The sequence below is a fragment of the Lactuca virosa genome, chromosome 6 (assembly GCF_052849685.1).
Source record: "Lactuca virosa cultivar CGN04683 chromosome 6, Lactuca_virosa_CGN04683_v6, whole genome shotgun sequence".
NCBI classification, from domain to species: Eukaryota; Viridiplantae; Streptophyta; class Magnoliopsida; order Asterales; family Asteraceae; genus Lactuca; species Lactuca virosa.
Genome location: NC_136431.1, coordinates 155567662 through 155579811, shown reverse-complemented (window position 1 = coordinate 155579811; position 12150 = coordinate 155567662). Strand labels below are relative to the sequence as shown.

Sequence of the window (12150 nt, the reverse complement as noted above, 5' to 3'; positions counted from 1 at the left end):
GCCTGGACTTGCTGGTGTTTGGACCTGAAAGTATCTTTGGATCAATGTTGATATGGTTAGGCCTATTGGGCCTTGTGGCCCAATATAGAAATGGACTTCGCATTTGTGGGCCTCAGGTTGGACCATTTCTTGGACTAAGTTGCTGTAGACCTTCACAGGTCAATTGGAATCAGGTTTATAGACTAAGGAAATTATTGGGCTTTAGGATAAGGACCATTGGAAACGCCTGGGCTCAATTTGGAAAATTGGGCCATATTTGGGCTTTGATGATTGTGAGATATTGGACCATTGGAATGCCAAGTGTTTGAACTAGAATAAAATGTTTAGGCCTCAAGGTAAGACCATGTAGAGGTTTGGGCCCAATTTGGAAATTTGGGCCACTGGTTGATTAATTGGCCTTTGGGCCTTTCAGATTATAGTTTGGGCAATAGTTTTGGACAGGGATAGGTTGGGGTAAAATGGTCTTTTTACCTCAGGTATGAAGTTATAATTATGGAGTAGAACCCAATTGCTAATTGGGTGTCTTTTGGTATTGTTAGCTCGGGAAGTTGTCAGGGCAGCAGCTAGGGATTTCTTTCAGAAAGCTTCTACATTCGAGGTGAGCCTCCTCATTATATCCATGGGTCGAAGGCACCAATGTCGGCCCATTATGTGTTATGTGGTATGCTAGTTGTTTATGTGATATGTGGTATGCTAGTTGTCTCTGTGATGCTTGCATGGAAGACCCCGGGGGGAGCCCGTGTCATTTGGATATTAGACCATGGGGGGAGCCCATGGCATTCCAGGTAAAGACCATGGGGGAGCCCATGACATATCAGATAAAGACCATGAGGGGAGCCCATGGTAACTATATGTACGTTGCATGATATTTTGTGGTTGTATGTTGTGTGGTATTTTGGGGAACTCACTAAGCTTTGTGCTTACAGTTTTCAATTTATGTCTCAAGTACTCTGGTTTTTAATTGGAAGGGCTCGGGATTATTTCAGAGCACACACCGCATGTTTCCGTTTTCTGTGAAATACTCTGATTGACAATGCTATGTAAAAAATTAATTTACCCTGGTTTTTATGGGAAAGATGTGTACTAACGATTTATTTTTCTAAAAATAAAAATTTTTAAGTCATGATTTTGGGGCGTTACATAGGAAAACACACCTTACATTATCAAGTCAAAACTAGAGATTACAACTAAGGCCAAAGGGCCTTCAACACGTGATACTAGCAAAAGCCATACAAAGTAAATACAAGCAAACAGGAGAAAGAGAACAAGCTTCACATTTTTCTTCACACCCCGAAGGGCAGCACACGGTACAAAAGTACCTTAAGAACCAACGGCATCATCGCCACCAATAGCACTTGCATCAACACCACCCGTTTCCACGCCATCACCGCCACCGCCCCCCATCGCTGCATCACCACCACCACCATTGCCTGTGCCGCCTCCGCTAGTTACACCAATCAGGATGTCATCAGAAACCTCACCCACATCCTCCAGAGCACAAAGTTTCCGCATCCCCGCCATATCCAAATGCCCCAGGCCCAAGAGAGAAGCATGGTCCATTATGGCAAAATCAAGTAGTTCAGCATTGAGGATGGTACTGTGGCTAGACCAGGAATCACTAGCTTCGGGATCATTTCACTTTTAAAATTTGATACTGTTCATACTCAAATTCATATTGAGCCCAAATCTTTTGATTCGACTATTATTCACTGATCCATATCTTGAGCCCAAAATCTAAATCAATTATTGTTCATGTCCAACTATTGAGCCCATGAATCGATATCTTAACACAAGGAGCCCAAAGATTCATTTAATCAGTATGATGCGTATTCACTATGTTCGTTCTTCATCATAAGCATACAGTGGTTGTACGTTCCAATTTTCTTGACTTGTTTTCTTACGTTTTCATTTTCTTCTTATCATTCCTAATAATTGATTGTTAATCTGAAATTGGGAATCAATTTCATATGATTTGTTATATGAGGAAATGGATTTTTTTCAAGCTGAAGTTGAGAAATCATCAAATTGGTTCTTTGATTTTGATGAAATTGATCAAGAATACTTGAATGTGATGAAGAACAATGTAACAAACACATTTTGATCTGAAATTTGGTATTAGAATCATCAGTTTCATGTTTGTTGATTTTTTTACTTCGAAAAGTCAAACGTGATTTTCAAGTGATGAATCTATGAATTGGAGGCTGAATTTGGTTGATACAAGTCATATATGGGTTGCGAATATTGAATATGTGGTTGATTTGGGTTTAATTTCGAAATGGGTTGCTCTTGTTCTTAATGTCGAGGGTTGTGGCAATTGTTTTCATTTGATACTTGAACTATGATATGGAAATCGAAGTTGTTTTGTGGTTAATATAGATTTCGAAATAAGAAGAATTGTTGTTGAGAAGAGTTAGTTTTAATTCTGAAAGTCAATTTTGGATTAGAATCCGTTTTTGGTATCGAATGTCCATGTTCGTGGTTAACTGATCAATGTTGGAATCGAAATTGGTTTTTGGAATCGTTTGTGTCGAACAAGTTGGAAAAGCTATGGATTTTGAGCAGATTTCAAATTTTCGTTTTTAGGGACAGTAAGTTTGGCGTATGAGAAGGTTTGAGTCGACATCGACAAGCAGATGGGCTAAGTCGAACATAAGTTTTAAGAATGAAGAGTCGAAAATCGACTGAGTTCTGGGAACAATGGTCAATGTATGGAGTCGAATGCCTTGGGATGTCGATTGTTGATCTTTGAGATCAAATTCTCTATGTCGACGATCGAAGGCTTGGGGTGCCTAATCGACATTCGCGGACTCTTGAGTCTTGAACGAATGAGTTTCAAAGTTGAGGGTTGATATGAGAATATGGTTGAGTGATTGTTGATTTCGAAATAGGTCAATCGAGCATCGAGCTTCGAAATGGGAGTCTTGATTTGGGAAGGTTTGATTTGGAAGGTTCGAAATGGGTATCGACAAGCTATGTTCGAAGGTCTTCATCGCATTTGTCTTCGAAATGCAGTGAAGAAGAAAAAATTGTGTCGATTCGAATCCCTCAACTATCAACGAATTGACATTTTCACCCACCTTCGAACTGGGAATAAAAATGGTATTAAAAACTAAATTTTCGTTTCGAATCCCTAGAGTTTATGCGAAATGGCAGAATTTACCCAGTTTCGAAATTGGGCTGAAAATTCTAAGAAATTGGAATATTTTTGAAACAGGCCCCTGCAGTTGATGAGAATTATCACTTTATGCCCAGTTTCGCAATTGGGGTAAAGTTTCGCATCTTAGGCTATTGTGGAGCACCGGGTCGCAGCAGAATTTCGAAATTGACAATTTCTACCCAAAATTTTGAAAATTTGTCAAAGGCGGTCCGTGAACGAATTCGAAAATTGAAGTATTTTTGGATTTTTTGGATTTATGCAAAACGTTTATGCCATGTGTTTTGGATAGAAAAATTCCGAATTGAGCGTTTTTTCATTCCTTTTTGGTTTTATAATCATTTTCCGATTATAAAAGGGGGGGGGGGGGAGAATTAAATATGCGAATTCGAAAGTTGAATTTTTCATATTACGTGGACTTGAAGACCAAAGTGACCTTGAGCAACGAAGTTTATGAAGTGATTCGACTGGAGATTCGGAAGTAATTAGTTCATGATGGGTTGGGACTTATTGAAGATTTTTGGGGTGTGCTTTTATGCTTAAAGTTCGGAAATCTTGTGGAGGTTTGGATACTCCTAATTTCCTTTTGATGCTTGGTTTGTACGGTCTCACACTCTAGAACCCGGATTGGAAGGTCATTGAAGAATTGAAGATTTGAAGTTCATCTCTACATGTGTCACGCTTGAGGCTTGGTTCATGAAGTTGCTAGATTTTGGAAGATTGAAGCGGGTCATCCATTCTTAACTTTGAGGGGGAGAATGTTGGGGTGCAAAGTTATCCATGTATGACTTTGTAATGGTTTGACTCTTGTAGACCCACTTGCATGTGGTAGTATAGCCTAGTGACATGATATATATATATATATATATATATATATATATATATATATATATATATATATATATATATATATATATATATATATATATATATATATATATATAGAGAGAGAGAGAGAGAGATAGAGAGAGAGAGAGAAAGAGAGAGAAAGAGAGAGATAGAGAGAGAGAGATGAACACCTCTATATAAAGTGGGTTTCATACCACTTGTAGAGGTGTGCTTGAGAGGTATAGTTCATGGTGACTAGTGAGGTATTTATGAAGTTCTAGTCTAGTACCCTTTTTGTACTCATTTACTATGATCGAATACATCTTTTAGCATCCAAATCACTATGTTCTTTGTGTTCTTTAATTTCCCATGCCAAATCAAATGATCATAATATACATCAAATAATACACTAACATTATTGTATTATTCTGTAAAGGCCCACATGCAAACATATTTATAGTGTTTTAATTAGATGAGATATGTATTGAAAAATATTTTTCCTTCAATGCAAGCCGTCTTGCACCCTGACAGATACTTCTGCCAAATTAGGACTGTCTGGTCCTCCGGTTAGAGATTCGACCTTATATAGCAGTCTTGCAGGCAGTCTCCAGTATCACACCTTTACTCGCTTAGACATTGCTTATGCGGTTCATCAGATATGTTTATACATGCACGAATCGCGGGAACCACACTCTGCTGCTCTCAAACACATCTTATTGTCTTAAAGTGGTAAGGACAATAATGTCTCCCAAATACATCTTGTGTTATATTTGTAGTTCCATTGATCATGGTCTTCAGTTATATGCATCTCCCGACCGAGGTCTTATTGCCTACATGAATGTTGACCGGGCAGGTTGTCCTTTTTCTAGCCACTCCACATTGGGTTATTGTGTGTTTCTGGGTCACAACCTGATATCAGGGTCCTCCAAATGACAAGGGAGGGTTTCAAGATCCAGTGTTGAGGTAGAGTATCGGGGGTAGAAAATGTTGTTGAATCTTGTTGGATCTGCAACTTACTTCGTGAACTTTTTTCAACCACCTCCTCGCGATAGTTTATTGTGACAATGTAAGTGCGGTATACTTATCTACAAATCCCGTTCAGCATCAAAGGACCAAACACATTGAGATGGATATTCACTTTGTTCGTGTCAAAGTCGCTTTAGGTCAGATCCGAGTCATGCATGTGCCCTTCTCTCACCAATTTGCTGATATTTTTACGAAGGGTTTGCCATCGTCTTTATTTTTAGACTTCAGATCGTTTGAACATCTGTAAACTTCCCGTTCCAACTGCAGGGGGTTATTAGTGTATTATTAGTTGTGATTGTATCTTTGTATAGCCCATTATTGTATTATTCTATAAAGGCTCACATGTAAACATTTTTATAGTGTTTTAGTGAGATGAGATACATATAGGAAAATAAGGCCCACATGTAAACATATTTATAGTGTTTTAATGAGATGAGATACATATGGGAAAATATTCTGCATTCACATTTTTCCACTTAAACCACTTCACCCAACATGACTTTTACCTATTCAAACTAACAAAGTGATAAAAAAATAACTTGAAAACAATAATTAAAACATGGCTGTGAAGTTGTATCAATACCAACAAATTGCCACAACCATTGAAAGAGGCACATCTTCTATAATCCTCATTACATGTATACTCTCATAAAATAAGTATATTTTGTTGTATACTTGTTTTGTAGGATATATTGAAAGAGCTGTACAAATGTTAATGTTATTGGAAGATAAATTCATTAGGTGAATAAATCGTTTCACACTATTTTGTAAACACAATCACTCACATAAATAAAATCCACTCATTGTACAAATCCAACCCCAATGCTTGATTACATGCCAATAACTTAAGGTTTTCTAAGTCCAAGGACCAAATGAAGATATATTTTACGTAAACCTTGGCATATTAGCTCGGCAATTCAATAAATGCTGCAAGCCCTCTATCCACTTTTGTTTTTCGTCTTTAGTGTTGCATTCAAACTCTATTACTCTTTCAGAGGTTTCTATCCCGAAATATTGCCTCTCTTCATTGCTATCATCCGTCTCTCTTCCAGGCCATGCTGGGACATCAACATAGACTCCAGAGACTACAACTGCAGGAGTAGCAATTCCACTTTCAGATGAACACAAAGCAATATTATAAATCTTATAAGTATGATATCATATATAATTCTTACACTTCTTTTTCTTTGTAAAAGTTCCTGCCATGTGCTTGCTTTTCATTTTTACTACCACCTGTTGGTAAAATAGATGTTATAATTTGGTATTTATGTAGAATCTTGAGAGAATTATACATATATAGATAGTATTGATTGAGTATTACCTGCCATTTTGTATTGACCTTGAAAGAAACTTGCTTCCAATGAAGGTCCCCTGTTATTGGAGAACAAAAGTCAACAAGTCAACCATTAGAGAAGTGATACGTCATTTAGTTTGTTAGAATCGTAATTAGTACGCAATGTTTTTCTGTTCAGTATATATTGATGTATTGTATTATTATTCAATGATGATGAAAAACACTTCTCTCAATTTTCTCTCTCAATCAATTCATTTCTCATCTTTCTACAATCGATAATCACATAATAGTTCAAAATGCTTCCTCGAAACTCACATTTTGCATACTTTTTGTGAAATTACCTTTTCTTGTAAGCTTTAAAAGTTCCCCCCCTTTAAAAACAAAGTTTAAGGCTGCCAAGACATTTAACTCTTTGCCTTCTTCAACGTGTTCCTCAGCCAATGCCATAGTTGTAGGACCCTTTTGCAGCCTAGATCGTAATGTTGCAGCTCCTCTCAATGCTGTAGGATTTTTTTTTTATAATATTTACAGTCACCCATAAAAGTGTTAATCAGTTAAATGCGAGAAGTAACAATGTAATTTTATTAATTTGTTTATTATAAAATCAATGCTTTTTTTCTTATTATAACATTGTACTTTAAAAAATCTATCAAATTATACAGTAGAGTCATCTAAAAAAAAATCTCTGTTATACCGGGGTATATTTTTCAACATATAATGTCCTAATAAGAAACACTAAAAGTAGAATGCTATAATTGGATCCATTTTTTCAAAGTGCAATACCTAAATAAGAAAATGGAAGTACAACTTTTTAATAGAAAGAAAAGAAAGTAGGTTTGCTAGAACACACAAATAAGTGAAAGTATATTGTACCCCATGAATTTTCTGAAGATGGGCAAAAAAAGTTAATTTTTTTATTGGGGCAAATATTTTTGAAATGTCAAAATATATTATTTTTGAATAAACATATTTTTTGGCACGCCCGTGGTTATTATGCATTTCATCTAGCCCTAGTAGTAAAACCTCTTTCACATAAAGATTGCCAATGGCATCTTTCGTTTCCTCTATTTTCATAATTAATCGATGCATTTAATTATTGTCTAGCTAAAAGATTGACATTTTGGTCGTGTTTGTCACACACGGGACATGACTAGACAGGATGAGGAGGACATTCACGTCTTTTCACAAACAAGAAAGTTCACTTTTTTGGTCACGACAAAAAATAGCAATTTTGTCCCATTAACATCAGTTCAAGTTCAAGAGTTGTAGTTCCAGTTCCGGTGTATGCATGTTTGTCCTCTTTAATTAGCAAAAGAAAAGAGGCGTAAAAACAAAAACCAATTATTACCAGTGGCTGCTCCAGCAGTGAGGGTCATTATATCACCATTACTCCTGGCAATAGTAGCAGAATTTACAGCTGATAAAATCTGGTCATGCTCAGCTCCCATGTCCTCTGCAATCTCTATGCAGTGTGATGCCACTAGAGCTGCTGCTGCTGCTATTGCATTTGATGTTTTTGAGCGCTCCTTATTACCTGAATTTTTGCTTAATGTTGCTGATGAAGCAGTAAGAGCAGCCACTGCTGCAGCAACACCAGCCACTGAAACTGCTGCATGCAGTTGAGCATTGTGTGTTCTTATCTCATGCTTCCTCCTCTCTTTCTGATCCTTTATCCATCTACCCATTGTCCTTCCTCTCATAATGTTCCTGTATAGCTGTAGATGGAATAATTAATGATGGGTTTAATTGGAAGAACTAGCAACTTACTTTCAGTTATTTATTTACTACTGAATCTTTATTTCATATTTTCTCTCTTATAGCATTGTACTTCAAAATACAAAATGATTTCACTGCTATAATTGGATAACTTTTTCCAAGTAAAGTGTCCTTATAATTTTTTTTTTTAAAGATAATGTTGTAACTGGTAGAATTTTAAATAAACAATTTGCATAGAAATGAAAGAAATATGCTATTATAAACAAAGAAATAAAAGTAGAATGTTATTCCTTGCATTTAGCCCTAGTAATTTGTTACAAGGCTACTTGCCAAAAATAGTAACGTACTTTCATTTATTTGTGCATTATAGCATCCTACTTTAATTTCATATAATTAAAACATTCTACCTTTCAATTTTTTTCTTCTTGTTACATTCTACTTTGAGGTATCTATCCGAATATAGCATTTTATTTTGATTTTGATTTTTATTAGGACATCACACTTTAAAAAATTTATCCAATTATAGCAATGAAACCGTTTTGCATTGTATTTTAATGGCATTGCTACAATTGGGTAGATTTTTCAAATCACAACGCTATAAAAGAAAACATGAAAGTAAGAGGCAATAATATACAAAACAATGAAAGTATTTTTTTTTTTTTTTTTTGATTTCTTGCATTAAGCCCATTATTATAATTCTAAATATGTAGGTGGTCAAGGTAGCCTATATTATATACATACCCCATTTTTGAGTAATTGATGATTAGAAAGAAAATCTTGGTTGAGAGCTTGATGAATCAGAAACAATTCCTGCAATGGATTAGATGACGGGTGAGCATGGTTTCTTGCTAATGCCCAAACCCCGTTTTTGTTCAATTTTTCCAGTTTCAGGTTTTTAGTTCTTAGGTTTGAGCAGATGGATTTGGGTGTTTCGATTTTTTGGTTTTTGGGTGTTTGAGTTGTATACATCAATAAAAATAGCAATTGAATATATGGGCTTGTTGAAGCCATAATCCATGAAAGCATTACAAAGATATTTCATTGAATTTTGCATGATGTAATAATTGCAAAAAGCCTCCCAAAAATTTATATCTAACTACACAACTAATGGAATGGAATGGAAACAAGAAATATCTTATTAGTTAATCAAATAAAGAATTAGTATGTTATAAAAACAACATAAGATATGGTTTGGTTTTTACTTTCTGTTTCAAAACAAAAACCAAGCCTAGCCTAAAGTTTTTGTTTTATTAAAAGCAAAGAACCAAACCATCGTTTTTTTTTTAATATCTCGGTGTTCAGTTACTGTTTCTCGGACTTTTTGTGTTTTTGGTTCAGTCTTATGGCTATAAGATTAAAGTACTCTAGCTGATTAATACCCAAAAGTCCAACATTATGCTGAAAATTTTAAAAACAACCTTTGATACTATGTTACTGGATGCCTAGTTCTATAAAGTATTTGATGTTAACCAATTCTATAAACATCCTTTCATTGTAGACCAAAAGCAACTAAAAGATAGCTAGCTAATATACATAATACTCACCTTCATTTCATCACTTTTTCTCGGAGAAACTGGAGGGCTGTCTGGTTTTGCTAATGGTTGAGGTTGCTGCAATAAAATGAAAATATACAAGTTTAATTAACATTTAACAGAATTTTGAGATAGAATGTATATTCTCTTATTCATTTTAGGTTTTGTTGCAAAACAAAATATGAACTAAATCCTATAAGTCCCTATATAATGATAAATCGCATGATTACTGAAAGATAGAAGCGAAAAGGGATCTTACATGTTCTTCTGACACTGTAGATGAACTCTCTTGATTACCTTCAGCATTGCAAAATAAATTCTGGTTTTCAACAAAAGTGTGGGAAAGAGCTTTCGAGACTTCCACAGATGAAACACTCCATGACCTCCCCAGAAACTCCATGGATTCCGTTGGGGTGTGGGGCAGTGGACATGCTGCCGGTAGCCAATTCTCCACGCCTTCCTCCTTTATGTTTTCAAGCCTATTTGCCATGCACTTTATACTTGTGGACACTACATATTGTTTATGAAAATTAAAATAAAACACCTCTTGCATTCAAATTGCCTCGGGCGATAATAACAACACGTATTTACATTTTATTAGCAATAATAGCAATATATAACTTCATTAAACAAGTAAAATCTTAACAATTTTCATGTTGCATATTAGTATTATTGCTAAAAAAATGGAAGTAGCATCACTATATATATTACTATATATTATGGGTAAACAAATATTAATTAGTATGTTTATATTATGAATTACAGAATAAGTACTATTGGGTAGATCCCTGCGACGTGCTATTTAAATACACTTGATGGAGGCTGCAACTTGTCATGCAGAAAGAGATGAGATGTGAGTGAGGTCAAAAACGAATAGACGAGCTTATTATTTAAGCATTTTAACTGTTTACCTTCAAGACTTGTGAAGAACAAATAGGAAGTTGAAGTGGTATATATGCTAATATGCCTGAAGTGTGGCTCGATCATTTGGGTTTTCGAATAGATATTTTCCAACTTGTAAGGCTCCGGCTCCATTCCTTTATTTCTATTACCTTTCGTGGATCCGGGCTTTATAATGGTATGTTATAGAAAGTGACCGATAAACTGAAAAATAAATATTCAAAAACATGGCCTACAAAATAAAAAGAGATGTGTATTGTCACATATGAAAATATGCCCTACAAAGAAACGAGATTAATTCTAGTGGTATAATAAGTTGTATAGTATTTTATTAATTTAGCCCCCACAAATGAAAGAAGGATTTGTAATTTTAAACATAAAGAAAATTGTTTATATGGGAAGCGGCCGACTTCATGATGAGAAATTAGTGAATTCCGGCTTTTGGGGGGTTCAAAGTATGGAAAAGGGTCCCTCCTTCCTGCTGCATTCAGCCTTAACCGGTACAAGTGTTAATTTGTTAGGAACTTTGTTTTGTGTTTTTGTTTTTTTTTTTTTAAATCAGGTTTCATATTATATGCTTTTAGATTAGAGATAATTACAAATTTAGCCAAATACACTAATTACCGTATAAATTTAGCCAAAAAAAATCAAAATTGCAATTATAACCACTGAAATCGCAGATGGAAATGACCCATCTGCGATTTTGCCCTTCTATCTGTGAAGGTACAAGCGCCTAAAGCACAGCTGTGCTTTAGACACTTGTACCTTCGCAGATAGAATAGTCATCTGCGATTTTTCATGTTCCACCTGCGATTTTCGGTTGAAAAAACTATAAAACAGTTTTTTTTTTTTTTTTTTCATTTTTCACTCTTCAATTTAGAAAAACTCTCTCTCTCTCTCGGCGATTCCCTCTGACAATTTCTTGAAGAAAATTGACGATTTTTTCAACAATCCCGAAAATATGGTTAGATTTTAACTATTTTTATGTTTTAATTAACATTTATTTAGTATATGTTTTTATTATTTTATTATTTATTGTATTAGTTTGTGTAAAAAAAATGAAATTATATTATTTGTGATTGGGTAATTTTGTTGTATTTGATAGATTTAATATTATTTATTAGTAACCTTGAAGTTTTAATTTTATTTTGTTAGTGGTTGTATGAATGTACAAATATAGACTGCGTAGAATGTGTATTGGCTTGTTGTACATTTAGTAAAATGGTTAAAATATGTTATTTTTTTTAAGTTCAAAGTTAAATAAATTGTTACAATAATGTTTACAATATGTTTGATTAGTGGTTTAAGTTGAGAAATTGATATAGCATGGTTAGAATATGTTATTTGTCGTTTGTATAGTTGTTGTATAACTTGAAAAATTGTATATACTTGTCGTATAAGTGGTCATATATCTTGAAAAATGATTATAATAATGTTTACAATATGTTTACAATAGTCGTTTGTATATTTGTCGTATAACTTGAAATTTTGTATATACTTGTCGTTTAAGTTGAAAAATTGTTATAGTTTGGTTAGAATATATTATTTTTTTTAATTTGAAATTTAAAAATCGTTTATATACTTGTCGTATAACTTGAAAAATTGTATATACTTGTCGTTTAAGTTGAAAAATTGTTATAGTATGTTATTGTTTTTCAGCGTAAATATAGAAATTATTGATTAAATGTTGGTTTTTGCAT

General features: G+C 34.4%; 1 protein-coding gene across 5 annotated transcripts; it reads right to left on the bottom strand.

Moving 5' to 3' along the window:
* Positions 1–5726: 5726 nt before the first annotated feature.
* On the bottom strand, positions 5727–10610 carry LOC145122787 (phosphoinositide binding protein). 5 transcript variants are annotated; one of them, XM_079058362.1, is made up of 10 exons: positions 10462–10566; positions 10314–10372; positions 9810–10060; positions 9563–9628; positions 8760–8828; positions 7651–8017; positions 6644–6802; positions 6330–6379; positions 6184–6241; positions 5727–6099 (listed from the first exon to the last, which is right to left on the bottom strand). In XM_079058362.1, exons 3-10 carry the CDS (start codon positions 10038–10040, stop codon positions 5894–5896), a joined length of 1206 nt encoding a protein of 401 aa, XP_078914488.1. In that variant the 5' UTR covers positions 10041–10060; positions 10314–10372; positions 10462–10566; the 3' UTR covers positions 5727–5893. The 5 variants fall into 5 exon arrangements, with proteins under 5 accessions (XP_078914488.1, XP_078914487.1, XP_078914485.1 ...); XM_079058361.1 differs by having other exon boundaries at positions 10325–10372; XM_079058359.1 differs by lacking the exon at positions 10314–10372 and having other exon boundaries at positions 10462–10610.
* Positions 10611–12150: the final 1540 nt, after the last annotated feature.